Here is a 14,276-nt window from a genome sequence, read left to right as displayed (position 1 = left end):
TATAAGCCAGCCCACACTCTGTGGACTGGTCTGTGCTGGACTTGGAGCCCAAAGTAATTTTTTTGGGACATCTTAATAACAAATCTTGTATAGGGGTCTCTAGCAAAACATATTTTCAGATATGGGCCTGGGCCGGCTTAGCGGTCCAGGCACCTTGGCTGGTAATCCAGCATGACAGCGTGTCGTGGGTTCGAGACTTCGAGTTCCGATCCCGACGAACTTTGCTGTGTGTCTTCCCCTGCATCTCTCCCCATTTCCTGTCAAGCTACTGTATATATCTATCGATAAAGGCAAAAAGCCCCACAAATATATCTTAAAAAAAGATATGGGCCCACAGCCAAATATCATTAATTTGGGGATCCATAATTACATTAAGCTTAAGGTGAGGTGAGTGAAACTGAGACCACAGGACAGGATACTAGTAGTGGGCACTACATCTGAACAATAATGGGCAGTACCTAACACCAACAGTGGGTGGCAGCAGCAATACACCGACGGGCGTCTGTCTAGTTTGCCGGAAAAGAAGAAGAGACGGCGAGCTGTGGTACAGAACATTGTAGGAAGTACAGTAGTGATGAATGGGAATCAGTTATATAGGTTGTTGGAAAAGGTTAATCATCAAGATTTTACACTGTCAGGTATTCTAGGAAAAGCAGCAAGGAAAGTCTACCATAATATTATACAAGTACACTATTTGTATGTCTCTAAATGTTTTGATGAATTGAACAATGTGGACCCTGTTGTAAACAAGTGTAATGCTTAATTGGGTCGTCCACTCACAGTTAACAGTCTTTGTATTGAGTTTGTGCTTAAAATGTACTGTAAATTCTACAAACTGTTAATAAATATTTCAATCAATTCAAAACCCACTTGGTTTTATTTTATTGGTTTGCTGTGCAATCCCTAGTACTACACAGTCCAGTTGGTGGCGGTAATGCACCTTGAAATGTATGCTAACCGCCAAAAAACCTGAAAGAAGAGACCGCGATTTTTCGAAAACAAGCTCAAACAACAATCCTCGCGCTCAGCAGCAGGCAGGCAGCTCCATATGTCAACTGTACGTATTTGTATGTACTATCAGAATGTAACAAATGTTTCGTTAACCGGCGAATCTAAATTGCCTGGAATGCTATGGCTAAACCGACATGTAACGTTAAGATAGCGACGTATGCTAACTATTGGCACACCCATGACGGTTAACTAAACAAGAACTGTAGTTAAAATACGTAGTCAGAATGAGAGACTCGCCAAGTATTTAGTGTATACATTTAGATGCTATCTGCACATGCAGACCGATTTAACAGGAAAGTCGTATCTGATTGTATTGAAGGACGATAAACTCCAATAGTGCCTTTGTCTCTGTCAAGTCTTTGTTTCATAAAAATCCACCGTTGTCATTATGAGCAACTGTGTAGAAACAGAGTGTGTTCGAGGGAGGAAGCGCTTGTTGTATATCAGTGAAGGTCGTGCGTGCACCATCTATTTAGAAATTGCACAAATGCGGGAGGCAGCAGAACGTTCAGTAATTGAAAACGAGCACCTCCAAGTTCCAACTCGACACAGGAAACGACATACTGCATTGTTTATTTACAGAAAGTTGGCCTAGATGTGGATTTTTATGAAACAAAGACTCGACAGAGACAAATTAAAATAGTCAAGCTGTCCTTACAGCTGCAATATTGGGGATCTTCGTTTAATACATAGGACTTGTCAATGTTGCAACTTGCTCCTAGTGTTTTATTTCTAGTGTGGATGTCTAGGATATAGCTATAGTATTCTTATTGTATGTCTAATTGTCTCTGAATTGAATACACAGCGTTATCATTTTAGACCGTGTATGACTGACTCGTACTGGTTGTATTTCTGCGTCAATCAATGGAGGCTATTGCAACCTAATGTAGGTAGGCTACAGATGAATTGAACAAGGTGGACCCTCTTGTAAACAAGTGTAATGCTTAATTGGGTCGTCCACTCACAGTTAACAGTCTTTGTATTGAATTTGTGCTTGAAATGTACTGTAATTCTGCAAACTTAATACAATCAATCAATGATTAAATCAATCAATATAAGTTTCTTGCGGCTAAGTTAAATTAGCCAGGTGTTTAACGTCTGGTAATGTTATCTCCATGCATATTAAGTTCTCCATTTAAGATCCATAGTATGTAAACGAAGTCCACACCCACAACACCAGAGGGAGTGCAACAAACCATGTACAACCCAGATTCGGCACAAACGAGGGACTAAATTATTTTCGCTCCTATGCCACCAAAATGTGGAACGCCCTACCAACAGTCATTAAGACGATGTGAATCCCTTGACTCCTTCAAAACCGCTCTCAAAGGGCACCTACGGATGGCTGCAATTCTAAACTGGCCTCTGTAAAATCTGAATCCCCCCCCCCCCCATTTTCCCTCACTGTATATTGTATCTTTTCCCTTTTTTGCTTCCCATATGATGAATTCCTGTTCTGTACTTTAGCTACATAGAAATGTCTATTTGTATGTCTCTAAATGTCTGTATGTCTTTAAATGTTTTGATGAATTGAACAATGTGGACCCTGTTGTAAACAAGTGTAATGCTTAATTGGGTCGTCCACTCACAGTTGACAGTCTTTGTATTGAGTTTGTGCTTAAAATGTACTGTAAATTCTACAAACTGTTAATAAATATTTCAATCAATCAATCAATCAAAGCCCAAACAATGCACTGTTTAATTACAGGTCCTATCATGGCTTCTATTAAAGATCCAAACACTGGTGAGTGGTTTGGAGGTGCAATGACAGACATCCGTAACAAGCTCTTCACCCGGAGTTCTGAAGACTTGGAGGCGGTCGGGGAGCTGTGTCAGGACACTTCACAGTTCATGCAATCTGCCATTGGTATGAGTAATATTCAGTATACAACTATTATTCATACGTGGTAAATTCCTTTTATTTGAACTTTGAGAGAGCACACTTTAAATTATCTATCACATGCAGCTCTTGAACCTGTCTCCTACATTTATCTCATTAATGTGTATGTGTGTGTGTGCTGTTGTATAGGTAGACAAACTGCTTTTCAACCGGTTACATTTTTTTCTTCATCTACGACTTAAAATAAATCTTCCCCCTAATCATGCCTACTATTGCCCTTTTGCGGCAGGATATTAGTCATTAAAGAATCAATAATCATATTCATTCCTCCAAGATTTCAGCAGTTGACAATGAATGATACCTGCTTCCATTCTAGTTTGCAGGACACATTGTACCTGTATATATTCAGAATATTTGGTCAACATTAGCCTCTGTTTTTTTTTATGATATTGTTGTGATGTGATATGTGTCATATTTAGAACAGAAGTCTTATTTAAAGCTCTCTGCTGCTGTGCTGTCTGGGTACGACTGCTGCTCTGAGTACCTTAGAGCAGTCTGGGTATGACTGCTGCTCTGAGTCCTAGAGATTCTCTGCTGTCTGGGTATACGACTGCTGCTGAGTCCTAGAGCTCTCTGCTATTCTAAATCCTTTAGACCCGTTATTGACCTTATACCAACCTTGAAACGTACCATAGTTACGTCACCAAGAATGGTGGTCCCCCCTGTTGGAGGACACAGACATACATACCCGACATCCATACATACCCAGGCGATCGCAGTACTTGCATGCGCAAGTAATTAAGAATGTATGATATTCAGCCTCGTTGTACTTACTAATACGTTTCTCCCTCCACTTTCTTACTCTTTACAGATCAATGTTCAAAGAAATGTAAGGCTGATCAGGCACTGTTTGTGAAGTTACAGACATACGCAAGAGGTGAGCTACTTTGTGCCAAGCAGTAGGCTGACAGGAAATGGGGAGAGAGATGGGGGGTAACATGCAGCACAGGTCGTCGGGATTACCAGCCTAGATTCCCAGACGGCTATGCCAGCCGTCAGGCCCACTGTAAGTGTAAGCACTGTATGTGCATTTCAAAATGAGCTTCACCACTCGACATTTTATTGTTGACGTGTATTGGCAATATTAGTTTTGGTTCCACCACTAAAACTTTTTCTTTTTTTCCACGAGAAAGGGGAATAATAGTAACTAGTCCATACCCGTTCGGGGATATGACATACCCAAAGTATGTGCAGAGTTTCTCTCTCCCTCTCCCATCACAGCACAGAATGACACACCTTCCAGCCAATCACAGCACTCAATATCTGAGGACGCATTCCGTCCACACGTTTTGTCCTTGCATTTTGAGGACGCAATCTCTAGAATTATTAGTTATGTTGAAGTAACAACACCTTTGCTCAACAAAGATGATAATTTGTTGCTGCAGAATGAATACAAAGGAATCATTGCATTATCTTCTCCCCAGACACGAAAGTAATTGCTAAATCAATAAAGGGGAAAGGTAATGACATTTCTGAGATGACATCTGAGATTCAGCACAAAGACGCACAGAAAGAAGACATTAGCCAGAAGATGCAGAGACTGACCGAGGATCATTCTAAGAGGAGAGAGTGTAAGTCGATGTTTTAAACGTAGACTTTTGCCATATAATATCAGAATAGACACAATGTTCTATTGCTGGCGCATAACATTTGTTTTCTTGTGTCCCCAGTGACTCTGTCTCAACACAAGGCATACAAAGACAAAATGAGAAATCTCAACAAAGCCAAACAAGTGTTTCAGGATAATCTGGGTTTGGAAATCAGAAAAATACATGGTAAAGATTTTTCACATTAAATGACGACTTCACCACTTTTCAACATATGTTTGTATAATTGGTCCTCACTAATGTTCATGATAAAATAGCACAATTATTTTCTACTCAGTCTGTGTCTCATAGGATGGCTGTGGGCAGTTCAGAAACCTGTCTTCCAGTGACGACATGGATGGGGAATCCAAGCTAATAGAAACTGCAGGCTTTCTATTCCTGAAAAGTTGGAATGCAATAATGGAAGCCATTGTTCTCGTGGAATAAAAATCTAAATGTAAAAAATAATAATATAATAAAAATCCACCTAATGATGTCACTGGAAGATGGGTTTCTGAACTGCCCACAGCACTCCTATGAGACAAAGTAAAAATAATACACACTACAAATTATTGCATACAGCAGGGGGATTGGAAATGATTAGAATTGGGTGACAATTGACAACAAAAGCAGGTTGTGTGTTACCATAAGCGAATTACAGCAAACATTTACAGTGCCCACATTGGTGGTCCCCTGAAGAATATTTAATTTTAAACTTATAAACAGTGATTTACAAGATTAGGAGTTTTAAAGTTTTCTTTCTTTTTTTTAAAGGTGGAAAGTTGCAGTTTGTCTTCCGCAATATCAGCCCCTCTGACCCAAAGAGGGTATACACCTTCTTATTGGGGTTCAAAGAAGACGGGACTTATGATGGTAAGTTAAGTAAAGTGTAATAATACTTATGCATGCACATTTTCCATAAATTACATGTTACAATCATAGATTAAAGTTCCATTCGCTTGGACTTGGCCTAAAATTTCAGCAGTGAGATTATTTATTTTGCATTAATACATATATGCTATTAGTCTTGTAACATTTAAAGCAAAGCCAGTGTTCTCTGGTGAAATTATGACTTGTAAGTGACCATAGTTCAAATCTAATGAGTATATATTCCTATATAATATTCTCTCCCTGCCTCTCTATTTGTTCTTATCCACAGTTGTGTCCAACAATCCACATCTTGAATTTTTGTCTGATCTGGAAAGCCGATTGCAGGAGACGAATAACTTCTCAGCATTTATTGCAAACGTCAGGAAGGAGTTTGTTTCTCTAGCACATTTGGAGGAGTTGAGCTCTCAGAAGGCCTTGTCTTAATATGAATCTGTTATTGCGACTGCAGGTCGCAGTTAACAATTCCATTCCCTTTGGGGCGAGGTCGCTTCTCGCCCTCAGGTTTACTGGTATACTATGAAACGCAGAACCCTATTCTCTCCGAAGCCCACAGGTGATTCATTACTTTTTAAACAGTGATTAATCTAAACTAATAAATGAAGAAATATCTATCTGTGTGTGTGTGTGTGTTTGTATGCCCTCGTACTGCGCATGTGTGGTTGCCATTTTAGATCACGTCACATGCGAGTAAGTGGTTCTGATCAAGTGACACGCATGTTGGGAAGAAGTGATGCTGTTGAGACTGTGTGTGTGCGTGTGCGTGTGCGTGAAACTAGCTTCTCGCCACTCACCCTACACACTTCCACTAGGTATGAGCATAGAGTTATAAATAATAGAGACGGCACCGGAATACCCCTCCCATCCACTTGCAACACTCAGGCCCCTTTTCCACCAGTTGGTTCCCAATGTGAACCGGTTCAGTTCTTTTTGGTTTTTAGTCCATGAGCCAGAGCTCCAAAATTGGAACGTTAATTATGAATTGAGTAGGCAAAACCATACCTATATTAGATTGTTATCACCATGAAACTTCCCCAATTGAGTACTTACATGAAGGCAATGATTTATTATATTACACATTTTTAAATATGCAAATGAGGCATTATGTAAAATAAAATAAAAAGCAAAATAATCAGAAATATGAAAAAGGTACTACTGTGGAAGGGTTATCATGTATTAATTTACTTGTATTGATCCTATAAACAATTTAATATAGGGTATAGTTTGCCCACCCATTTTGGAGCTCTGGCTCATGGACTAAAAACCAAAAAGAACTGAACCGGTTCCCATTGGGAACCAACTGGTGGAAAAGGGGTCTCAATGCAAGTGGATGGGAGGGGACTTCCGGTGTCTGATGTACACTTACACAGTAGATTTGATACATCAAGCAACTGCTTTCACAGTAGGTAATTAATTCTTTTTTCATTTTAACATAATTTTGCATAAATTAGGTGGCTTTGCTGTGTGTTGTTGACCTCTGAATGATCAAGTAATGCGGCATAAGTGGAATGCAGAGCATTGTACAAGGAAGATGAAAGCCTTTGAAAAAGCTGTTCTCGCAATTATAATGGACCGTTTATGTATCATGCACTGCTTGAACCATGAAATAATTACCCATGCAGACTCATAAATCAATTGCCCATGCAGACTCAATACCCTTTTTGACAAATCAATTCCATTAAGGTTTTTGTGTATTGCATTATTTGTATGCAATACACATAGACTTGATGGCTTCTTGGTATCCCTGCTGTTCCATCCTCCCTTTCCTTCTTAGTACCTCACCAGTTGTGTAAAGATGCAACAGAATCAACAAAGTCAATGTGGGAAATTATAAAATTACTGTAGTTTAAAAAAACACCATAAACTAGATAAAGTGCCAATCGGCACAGGTCTCCACCAGGATTCTTCCTCAGCCTAGTGGGAATATGCGTGCACAGTTTCATCGCAATCGGACGCTGCGTTGAGGAGTTGTGGCCATTTGCTACTCCTGAAAACTGTAGGAGCCAATCGTGGCCAATCAGGATGGAATATGAGAAATCAAACAAACCTGTCTTGATCACATGACTATGGAGATCATGTGTACCGATTTGCATGAAATTTTGATAAAATGTGAAGGAGTAATAATAGAAAATGTGTTTTACATATGTCGGCCTCCTGGTGGCGCTATAAAGAGCAGATGTGAAAAATTCCAGGCAAAGGTTTTTCCTTGGCCTCTAGGGAGTTGGCATACAAAGTTATCCACAGATCTGTGCAGTTAGAGGTAAAAACACTTTTCGGCCAGTTATAGCGCCACCTTGAGGCTGAGTTGAAATTGTTCATGTGGCATTTCGTCCTCGGCCTAGTGGGAATGTGGGTGCACAATTTCACGGAAATCACGCGATGTGTTCATGATTTGCAGCATTTTGTTTGAAACTGAGCACTCCTGTGAATTTTGGAAGTCAATCTTAACCAATCAGGATGGAGTCTGAGAAATCTGAAAGACCGGTTTGGTTGAATGGCTCTAGAGAGACTGTGTACCAATTTGCGTGATGTTTGGACAAAATCTGTAGGTGTACTGTGCAAAAACTTGTTTTGCACAAAGTGGCCTCCTGGTGGCGCTATAACAGGCCGTTCTGGAAAGTTTGGGGCAGAGGTTCATGGTTGGCATCCAGGGAGTGTGTGTGCAAAATTTGGCATCGACCGGGTTAACGGTGGCCGAGATTAGCTGCTCACGGACACACGGACGGACGGACACACGGACGGACGGAGTGCAAAACATACTCTCCCCACATGCCTTGGGCCTGGTGGAGACAACTAAAGCATCAACAGCATGTAGTGATCCCAGGAAAATATCGTTCCCATCAGAAAGTAGGCTATACATTACTTTTCTTTAATTACCTACAGTAGTGGTTCTCAAACTTTTCAGCCCCCCCACCACCAAATGATTATAAAACAAATGTGTTGCTGTCGGGAAGAAACTACTTAACTCCAGACTGCCCAGCAGTCTGCTGTCATCCAGGTGGATGCGTGCACACTTCTCGCCCTCAGTCTTACTGGTGTAGGCTACATACTCAGTTATGTCATGCTGCAACTATAAACTATAGATATTTAAAACAAAATAGAAGAAAGGAGGAAAATAACCCCAGAAGTCTTTCCCCCCAAACAGTCTACCGGTAGTTTCTTTAGCCTAACCCCTTCCTAGTGACAACATAAATGGATCTGTAAGAATTCTTAAGAAATAAGCATTTATTTTCAAATACAGAAAGTTACAGTACTGCACACTAGGGCTTTCACTTCTAGTGTTTTTTACTAGTTGCCTAGTTGTTTAACTACCTATTATGTAAAAAATAACGTATTTGTACATTTAAAAACGGTGTACATTGGTGACTATAATGTAGCATTCTAGCTGATCTTGAAAAATAAGCTTTTTTTCTTATCAACTAGTCAACTACTACCAACAAGGTCAACTAGTGGATTTACTAGTTGAATAGTCGACTAGTTGCTAGTCGCTTAAAGTACACTACATAGTTCTCTTTTGTTTTTGGACACAAGATCAGAATTTGTGTCCTCATTACATTATCAATGTATGGAAGTCAGGTATGTCACACATCAGATGATTTCACAATGCTTAACATGGGCAGCTCCTCAACATAGGTTGATGGGAAGTGGCCTGTCTGCCCGTTGAGTGCGCCAAACCACCAACCACTGTCATCCTTCCCATAGATCGCCAGAAGATCCCCTGAAAATGTTTTTTGTCATTTTACTAGTTCATTAACCATTAATCATACTATTTGAATTGATGTGCAATGTTACTGTATTGCACATAATGTCAGTCTTACCTTCTTTCATATTCAATTCATCGTCTTGATTGGATGTGAAATCATATAAAGCTTTACATTTTCCTATGCTGCCCCATTCTGCAACCTTTTGACCTGTTAAATGTTGATATTTGTAGTTTGTGTATATTTATATGATGGAAATAGAATTGTGATGATAAATAATACAACCATATAATAGGGTATTTATTATCAACCCCTCACCTTGAGCTGTGTCATCTGTTTCAGATTGGGCGACATTATTAACAGTGCTGCTACAATCTATAACTGCAGTCTCTTGGCTCCGTGTTGTGGTAGTGACATTCTCAATGGGACCAGATGAAGAGTCCACAGACTCCCGTTTCACAACATGTCCCTTGTAAATGATGGAGGCCCGAAGTGATTGACGGGATCTGAATGGCGTTTTCCTTATTTTGACTGGGCGGGTCAGTTGGACAACACTGTGCTCACAATCCTTGGACAGAGGAAATTAGTTATTATGCTGAGCGTTTACATGGCATACCTTGGCTTAAAACATGTCAATACTGGGGATAGAAACTTGCCATTATGTACTTGAGACAGTGTGTGTATGCCTACCTTGTCTTTCCATTTGGTGATGCTCTCACTGAATCGGTGCGAAGCCTTAGGTCTTCCTTCTAATTCAGTCAGTGATATGGACAACTTGTATTGAGTAGCCTCGAGAAGATCCAACTTCAGAGTGGTCTAGAGGCACCAATATTAAACATATTGTACATTAGCTGACATCTATATCTGGCTTTTCCTTTATTTTGGAAGTTTGATATAATCCAGCAGAAGTACCTCATCATGCAGCTGTTCAGTTTCCTCAAGGTTTTTTTGGTTTGAAAAAGATGGATTTTCAGAGTATGTCTTCATCAGTTTGTCAAGCCCTACACATAAAACATATTTACAGATGATTAATTAAATGGCATTCCCTGTGTACAACGATTGCTGCTTGATGTAGCCTAATACAGAGTTATGACAAGGTTAATGAACTCGGAGTCAATAACAGTACCCTCGCAGTCTTTCTTTGACTTTGTGATACTATCTTCCAGTCGCTGGAGTTTGATTTTGATGGCTTCTCGTCTTCTATTTTTCCCCATCAGTGACTTTCTATCCTCTTCCTGATAGAAGGCAGATGGATCACTTTAAGGACAGGCTACAGAATCACATGTAAAACATGGGAGCAGTTCTCTTTGTTTTCATCATTGATTGGGTATAATGGCAATGCTACATCTAATTCATTTGAATTTATTGCACTGTATGTTTATTGTAGAATTTGTGTTCTTACAAAATAATCAGTCATCAAAAACTCTGCTTTGTTCTCCTCAGCCATGATACTGGTCTCCTCTACCAGGGTTTGAATGTCTTTCTCCACATCGACCCTTTGAACGGCCTGCTCGATCTGTCGCTGGCTCTAAAGGTGACATGACAGAACAAGTGTTACTCGTATCGATGAATGGTGGCATCAATCAGCCCTGCAGCTGCAGGTTAGAAATCAAGAAAGCTCACATGTTTGAGAGTCTGCCCAAAGCTAGACATTTGGAGATTGTATCTGTTCAGAATGTTGAACAGAATTTCGATCCGCTGTTTCTCCAGCTCCTGGATGACCTGAAACAGACAGAGTATCTCAGGAAACACCTTTACAGCCATTTCTAATCCTAAATAAGGCTACCTGAAGATACATAGTCTATTCTAGACTTTATGTATTATTTATTATGGATGATTGGATAGTTGAATATTTGTTTTAGATACGTTTACAATAAAACTTCAAACCTGGTAGCAGTGTTTCAGTGTATTTTCCCACTTTAGTCTGATTTGATGGCCTTCCATGTTGATATTGAAGTATTCTTCATCAACGCGTGTCTGTGCCTCTGCTGACTTAGTCAGTCGGTTAAGCATCTATAGTGTAGCAGATGTTATTTAGCAAGCATTTGAATAGTTAATGCTACAACTGTGTACAGCATACTTTCTCAGAGTGAGTACACTGTTAAATGTGTACTGATGGTCAAATCATACTTGTCAGTACTCTACCTTTTGTTTTTCTTTCTCTGTGCATATGTGCTTGTTGTTCTCAACAAAATTGAATAGAGACTCATGCTCTCTTGTCATTCCAACCAATTTCTTCTTCATCTGTCATGGTAAAGAGAAAACACAAGCAGTATGGTGAAGTACTTTAGCTGCATTTCATTGTTGTGTGTCAGGGTTGACATAATGCTCAGAAGATGCTAAACATTTGGTGACATTGTTGTAGCAATTTATTGGAAGCCATCATTTGATTGTTTTTTGTCACTTAAAATGTATTAATCTTTGAACAATAGCAAAAGAAAGAAAGACACGTTTCTTTTTACAAGCGAATTGAACTGTTTTGGGGATAAGCTTCAAGAAATGCAACCAAGCAAGTGGTCGAGAAAAACTGTAATAATAAGTAAGCTGTTCCTACCTTAAGCTGCTCGCTCCAGTTAGCAGCAACAAGTTTTCCAGTTTTCTCAACAACATTATCAAGCTATGAAAAAATACCCCCGACAGCATCAGTGATTTAGCAGTACAGAAATGGCTGAATGGTATGAAAGACATTGATAAGATAGATGACAGACAGACAGAGGCTAAATGGGATGGACAGACATATAGACAGACAGACAGACAGACAGACAGGCTAAATGGGATGGACAGACATATAGACAGACAGAGGCTAAATGGGATGGACAGACATATAGACAGACAGACAGGCTAAATGGGATGGACAGACATATAGACAGACAGAGGCTAAATGGGATGGACAGACAGACAGAGGCTGAATGGGATGGACAGACAGACAGACAGACAGACAGACAGACAGACAGACAGACAGACAGACAGACAGACAGACAGACAGACAGACAGACAGACAGACAGACAGACAGACAGACAGACAGACAGACAGACAGACAGACAGACAGACAGACAGACAGACAGACAGACAGACAGACAGACAGACAGACAGACAGACAGACAGACGGATGGATGGATGGATGGATAGACAGAGTCAGAGAGAATACTTTAGCCTTACATACAGGCCTCTTCCTCTTGTTCTGTTCGTCTATGGTTTGTCGTAGTTCGAGGATTGCTTCTTGCTGAAAGGCATTTCCTAATGTTCTAAAATAAGAACATCACATTTTCATGTCTGCACTGAAGATGGTGGCCTGACAAAAAACGGAATGCACTTTGCTTACCACAATCTAGATTATTTTCTGATACATGCATAGATAGTAGATACCTGGTAACATTTCATTCGTTTGAAAAAGTACGGTACCTGTGGATGTCTGCTGTTGAATACATCTCATTTGACACATGACACCATGCGTTGTAGATGGAACTGAGAAGGAAGCAATCGTGAAAAGGGTTATGGAGTTTATGGCTTCATTAATGTGACATCTCAGTAACTAGCAGATCTAACTTCTAGATCTGCTAGTTTTTTCACTTCACTAGTTTGAGTGCTGGGCAAACTTCTAATCTCTCTTTTGGATCTTGAGCTGAAACGTTTGGAAGCCTTCAAGCCACTGTTATAGAGTAGTCATGTGAATTGCTTACTTGTTTGTCATTCCTTTAGAGGCCCTGATGATTTTGCCAGCAACCTTTTGCAGTCCTTTGGCATAAGAATGCTCCAGCTCAGCCCTGAAGTTATAGCAAAGGTCAAAGAGTAACTACAATGGTTGAACTCACTGTGGGAGACTAACAAGTTATACTGCATTGTAAAACTCCAAATAATGTGGTATAATGAATGTGGTGAAAAGCCAAGGCTTCACGTTAATTATTATATTATTCTTAAGCATTGTAAAAAGGTTTCTTATTGTATGCATACTTTGGTGCAGTAGGCTACCTATAGCAATTATCTAATGTATTCACTGTGGCTATTTGAAGAGGATATGTAATTACTGTATTTATATATACATAATTCAAATTGAGCAGTATAGTATTTTGTACAATGTACTAGCAAACCGTTTAAGTTTGGTTCTGTTGGAACCTCTTAATAACACTAGCATGACTGAAGTAAAATGTGACAGAAGTAGCATGTGCTTAAATTCATATTTAGAAAATGTTTCAGATGTCAAACATGTCTGAGATATTGGAAAAAGAATATCTCAAAAAATAGGTCAAAATGACCTCAGTCAAGCTGGTCAATAAATTTAGCCAGCTTCTGGAGTTAGGGAATCAGTCATCTATTGAGCTTACCTCTGCTGAAAGACTGTCATGAGTTCTTTGAAGAAGGACTCGCCATTTTTTGAGAAGCACTTCACATTTTGGTACAAGAGATTATACTGAAACACAATTCAAAAGCCTTCATGATTACAATTTAGGCATTTAGCATCAAATATCAAATACATAAGAAGTCATCAATAATCAGTACACTATAGAGTGCTATGTCTATACATAAAATATCTAAATCACATAAGTTGAGCCTTTGCATGTGAATTCTGCCACATGCTGCAATAGCTAAGGTAAAACAGAGTAAAAGTTCATAATTAAAATGTCTTGACTGAAACTATATTTTGCAAAAGAAAATGTAAGAGATTGTTCCTATACCACAGGATTTCAAATAAATTGTATATAGTTGTAGTTTATGAAAATAAGTACTTACAGAGCAGGTGCTCGTGGGTTCCTTCATTTTAAAACTGCACACAGTAAAATCCAGAGTGTTGATTTAAATTTGTGGGTGTGAAGGTTGATCTGTTAAGGTCGGTTCTCACACTTTCAAAGATACATTAACATCCAGGATTTTGTTGCGTATAGCTGTTTATTGACTTTGTACCTGGAACTTTGACCACTCTCCTCCCAAAGTCACTCATGTGGAAATTACCTGGGCTTTGCCAGTGGGGACGGCACAAGGGGGAAATTCCATTAACAGATTAAACACCTTGGCTTGTACTGTACCTTCAGTCAATAACAGCTATACCATTAAGCTATGACAAAGCTGAATGTGATCAAGCATTATGTGTGGTAAATTGTGCAGGTATACCAAAACAATTATTTGATATTATGACTGACAATTATGACTGACTGTAGTCGTGCTATACTATGAACTAGGTAATTCATAGTGGG

General features: G+C 39.5%; 2 protein-coding genes across 2 annotated transcripts; one reads left to right on the top strand and one right to left on the bottom strand.

The window, feature by feature from the left end:
* The first annotated feature begins 979 nt into the window (after positions 1-979).
* On the top strand, positions 980-6,200 carry spc25 (SPC25 component of NDC80 kinetochore complex). The gene is made up of 7 exons (XM_083776202.1): positions 980-1,057; positions 2,720-2,878; positions 3,723-3,788; positions 4,336-4,482; positions 4,582-4,686; positions 5,272-5,370; positions 5,657-6,200. The coding sequence occupies exons 2-7, from the start codon at positions 2,728-2,730 to the stop codon at positions 5,809-5,811; spliced, it is 723 nt and encodes a 240-aa protein (XP_083632328.1). The 5' UTR covers positions 980-1,057; positions 2,720-2,727; the 3' UTR covers positions 5,812-6,200.
* Positions 6,201-8,924: 2,724 nt separating this feature from the next.
* Positions 8,925-14,023, bottom strand: nostrin (nitric oxide synthase trafficking; the record flags this gene model as incomplete). Its single annotated transcript, XM_083776712.1, has 17 exons — positions 8,925-9,103; positions 9,204-9,296; positions 9,351-9,654; positions 9,777-9,902; positions 9,999-10,087; positions 10,213-10,321; positions 10,489-10,614; positions 10,710-10,808; positions 10,974-11,099; positions 11,232-11,330; positions 11,641-11,703; positions 12,251-12,332; positions 12,490-12,552; positions 12,768-12,851; positions 13,410-13,495; positions 13,816-13,849; positions 13,962-14,023. The coding sequence occupies 17 exons, from the start codon at positions 14,021-14,023 to the stop codon at positions 8,967-8,969; spliced, it is 1,782 nt and encodes a 593-aa protein (XP_083632838.1). The 3' UTR covers positions 8,925-8,966.
* Positions 14,024-14,276: the final 253 nt, after the last annotated feature.

Source organism: Protomyctophum parallelum (assembly GCF_964188405.1).
Source record: "Protomyctophum parallelum genome assembly, chromosome: 11".
Taxonomy (NCBI): Eukaryota; Metazoa; Chordata; class Actinopteri; order Myctophiformes; family Myctophidae; genus Protomyctophum; species Protomyctophum parallelum.
The sequence above is the reverse complement of the archived record's forward strand: the minus strand, read 5'-3'. Positions and strand labels throughout refer to the sequence as shown.

Bases quoted from the DNA above. Each gene is read 5' to 3' on its own strand.
- spc25 (XM_083776202.1), top strand. From the start codon at position 2,728: ATGGCTTCTATTAAAGATCCAAACACTGGTGAGTGGTTTGGAGGTGCA. The intron at 2,879-3,722 runs GTATGAGTAATA...TACTCTTTACAG, and splicing joins GTTCATGCAATCTGCCATTG to ATCAATGTTCAAAGAAATGT. The intron at 4,483-4,581 runs GTAAGTCGATGT...TTGTGTCCCCAG, and splicing joins TCATTCTAAGAGGAGAGAGT to TGACTCTGTCTCAACACAAG.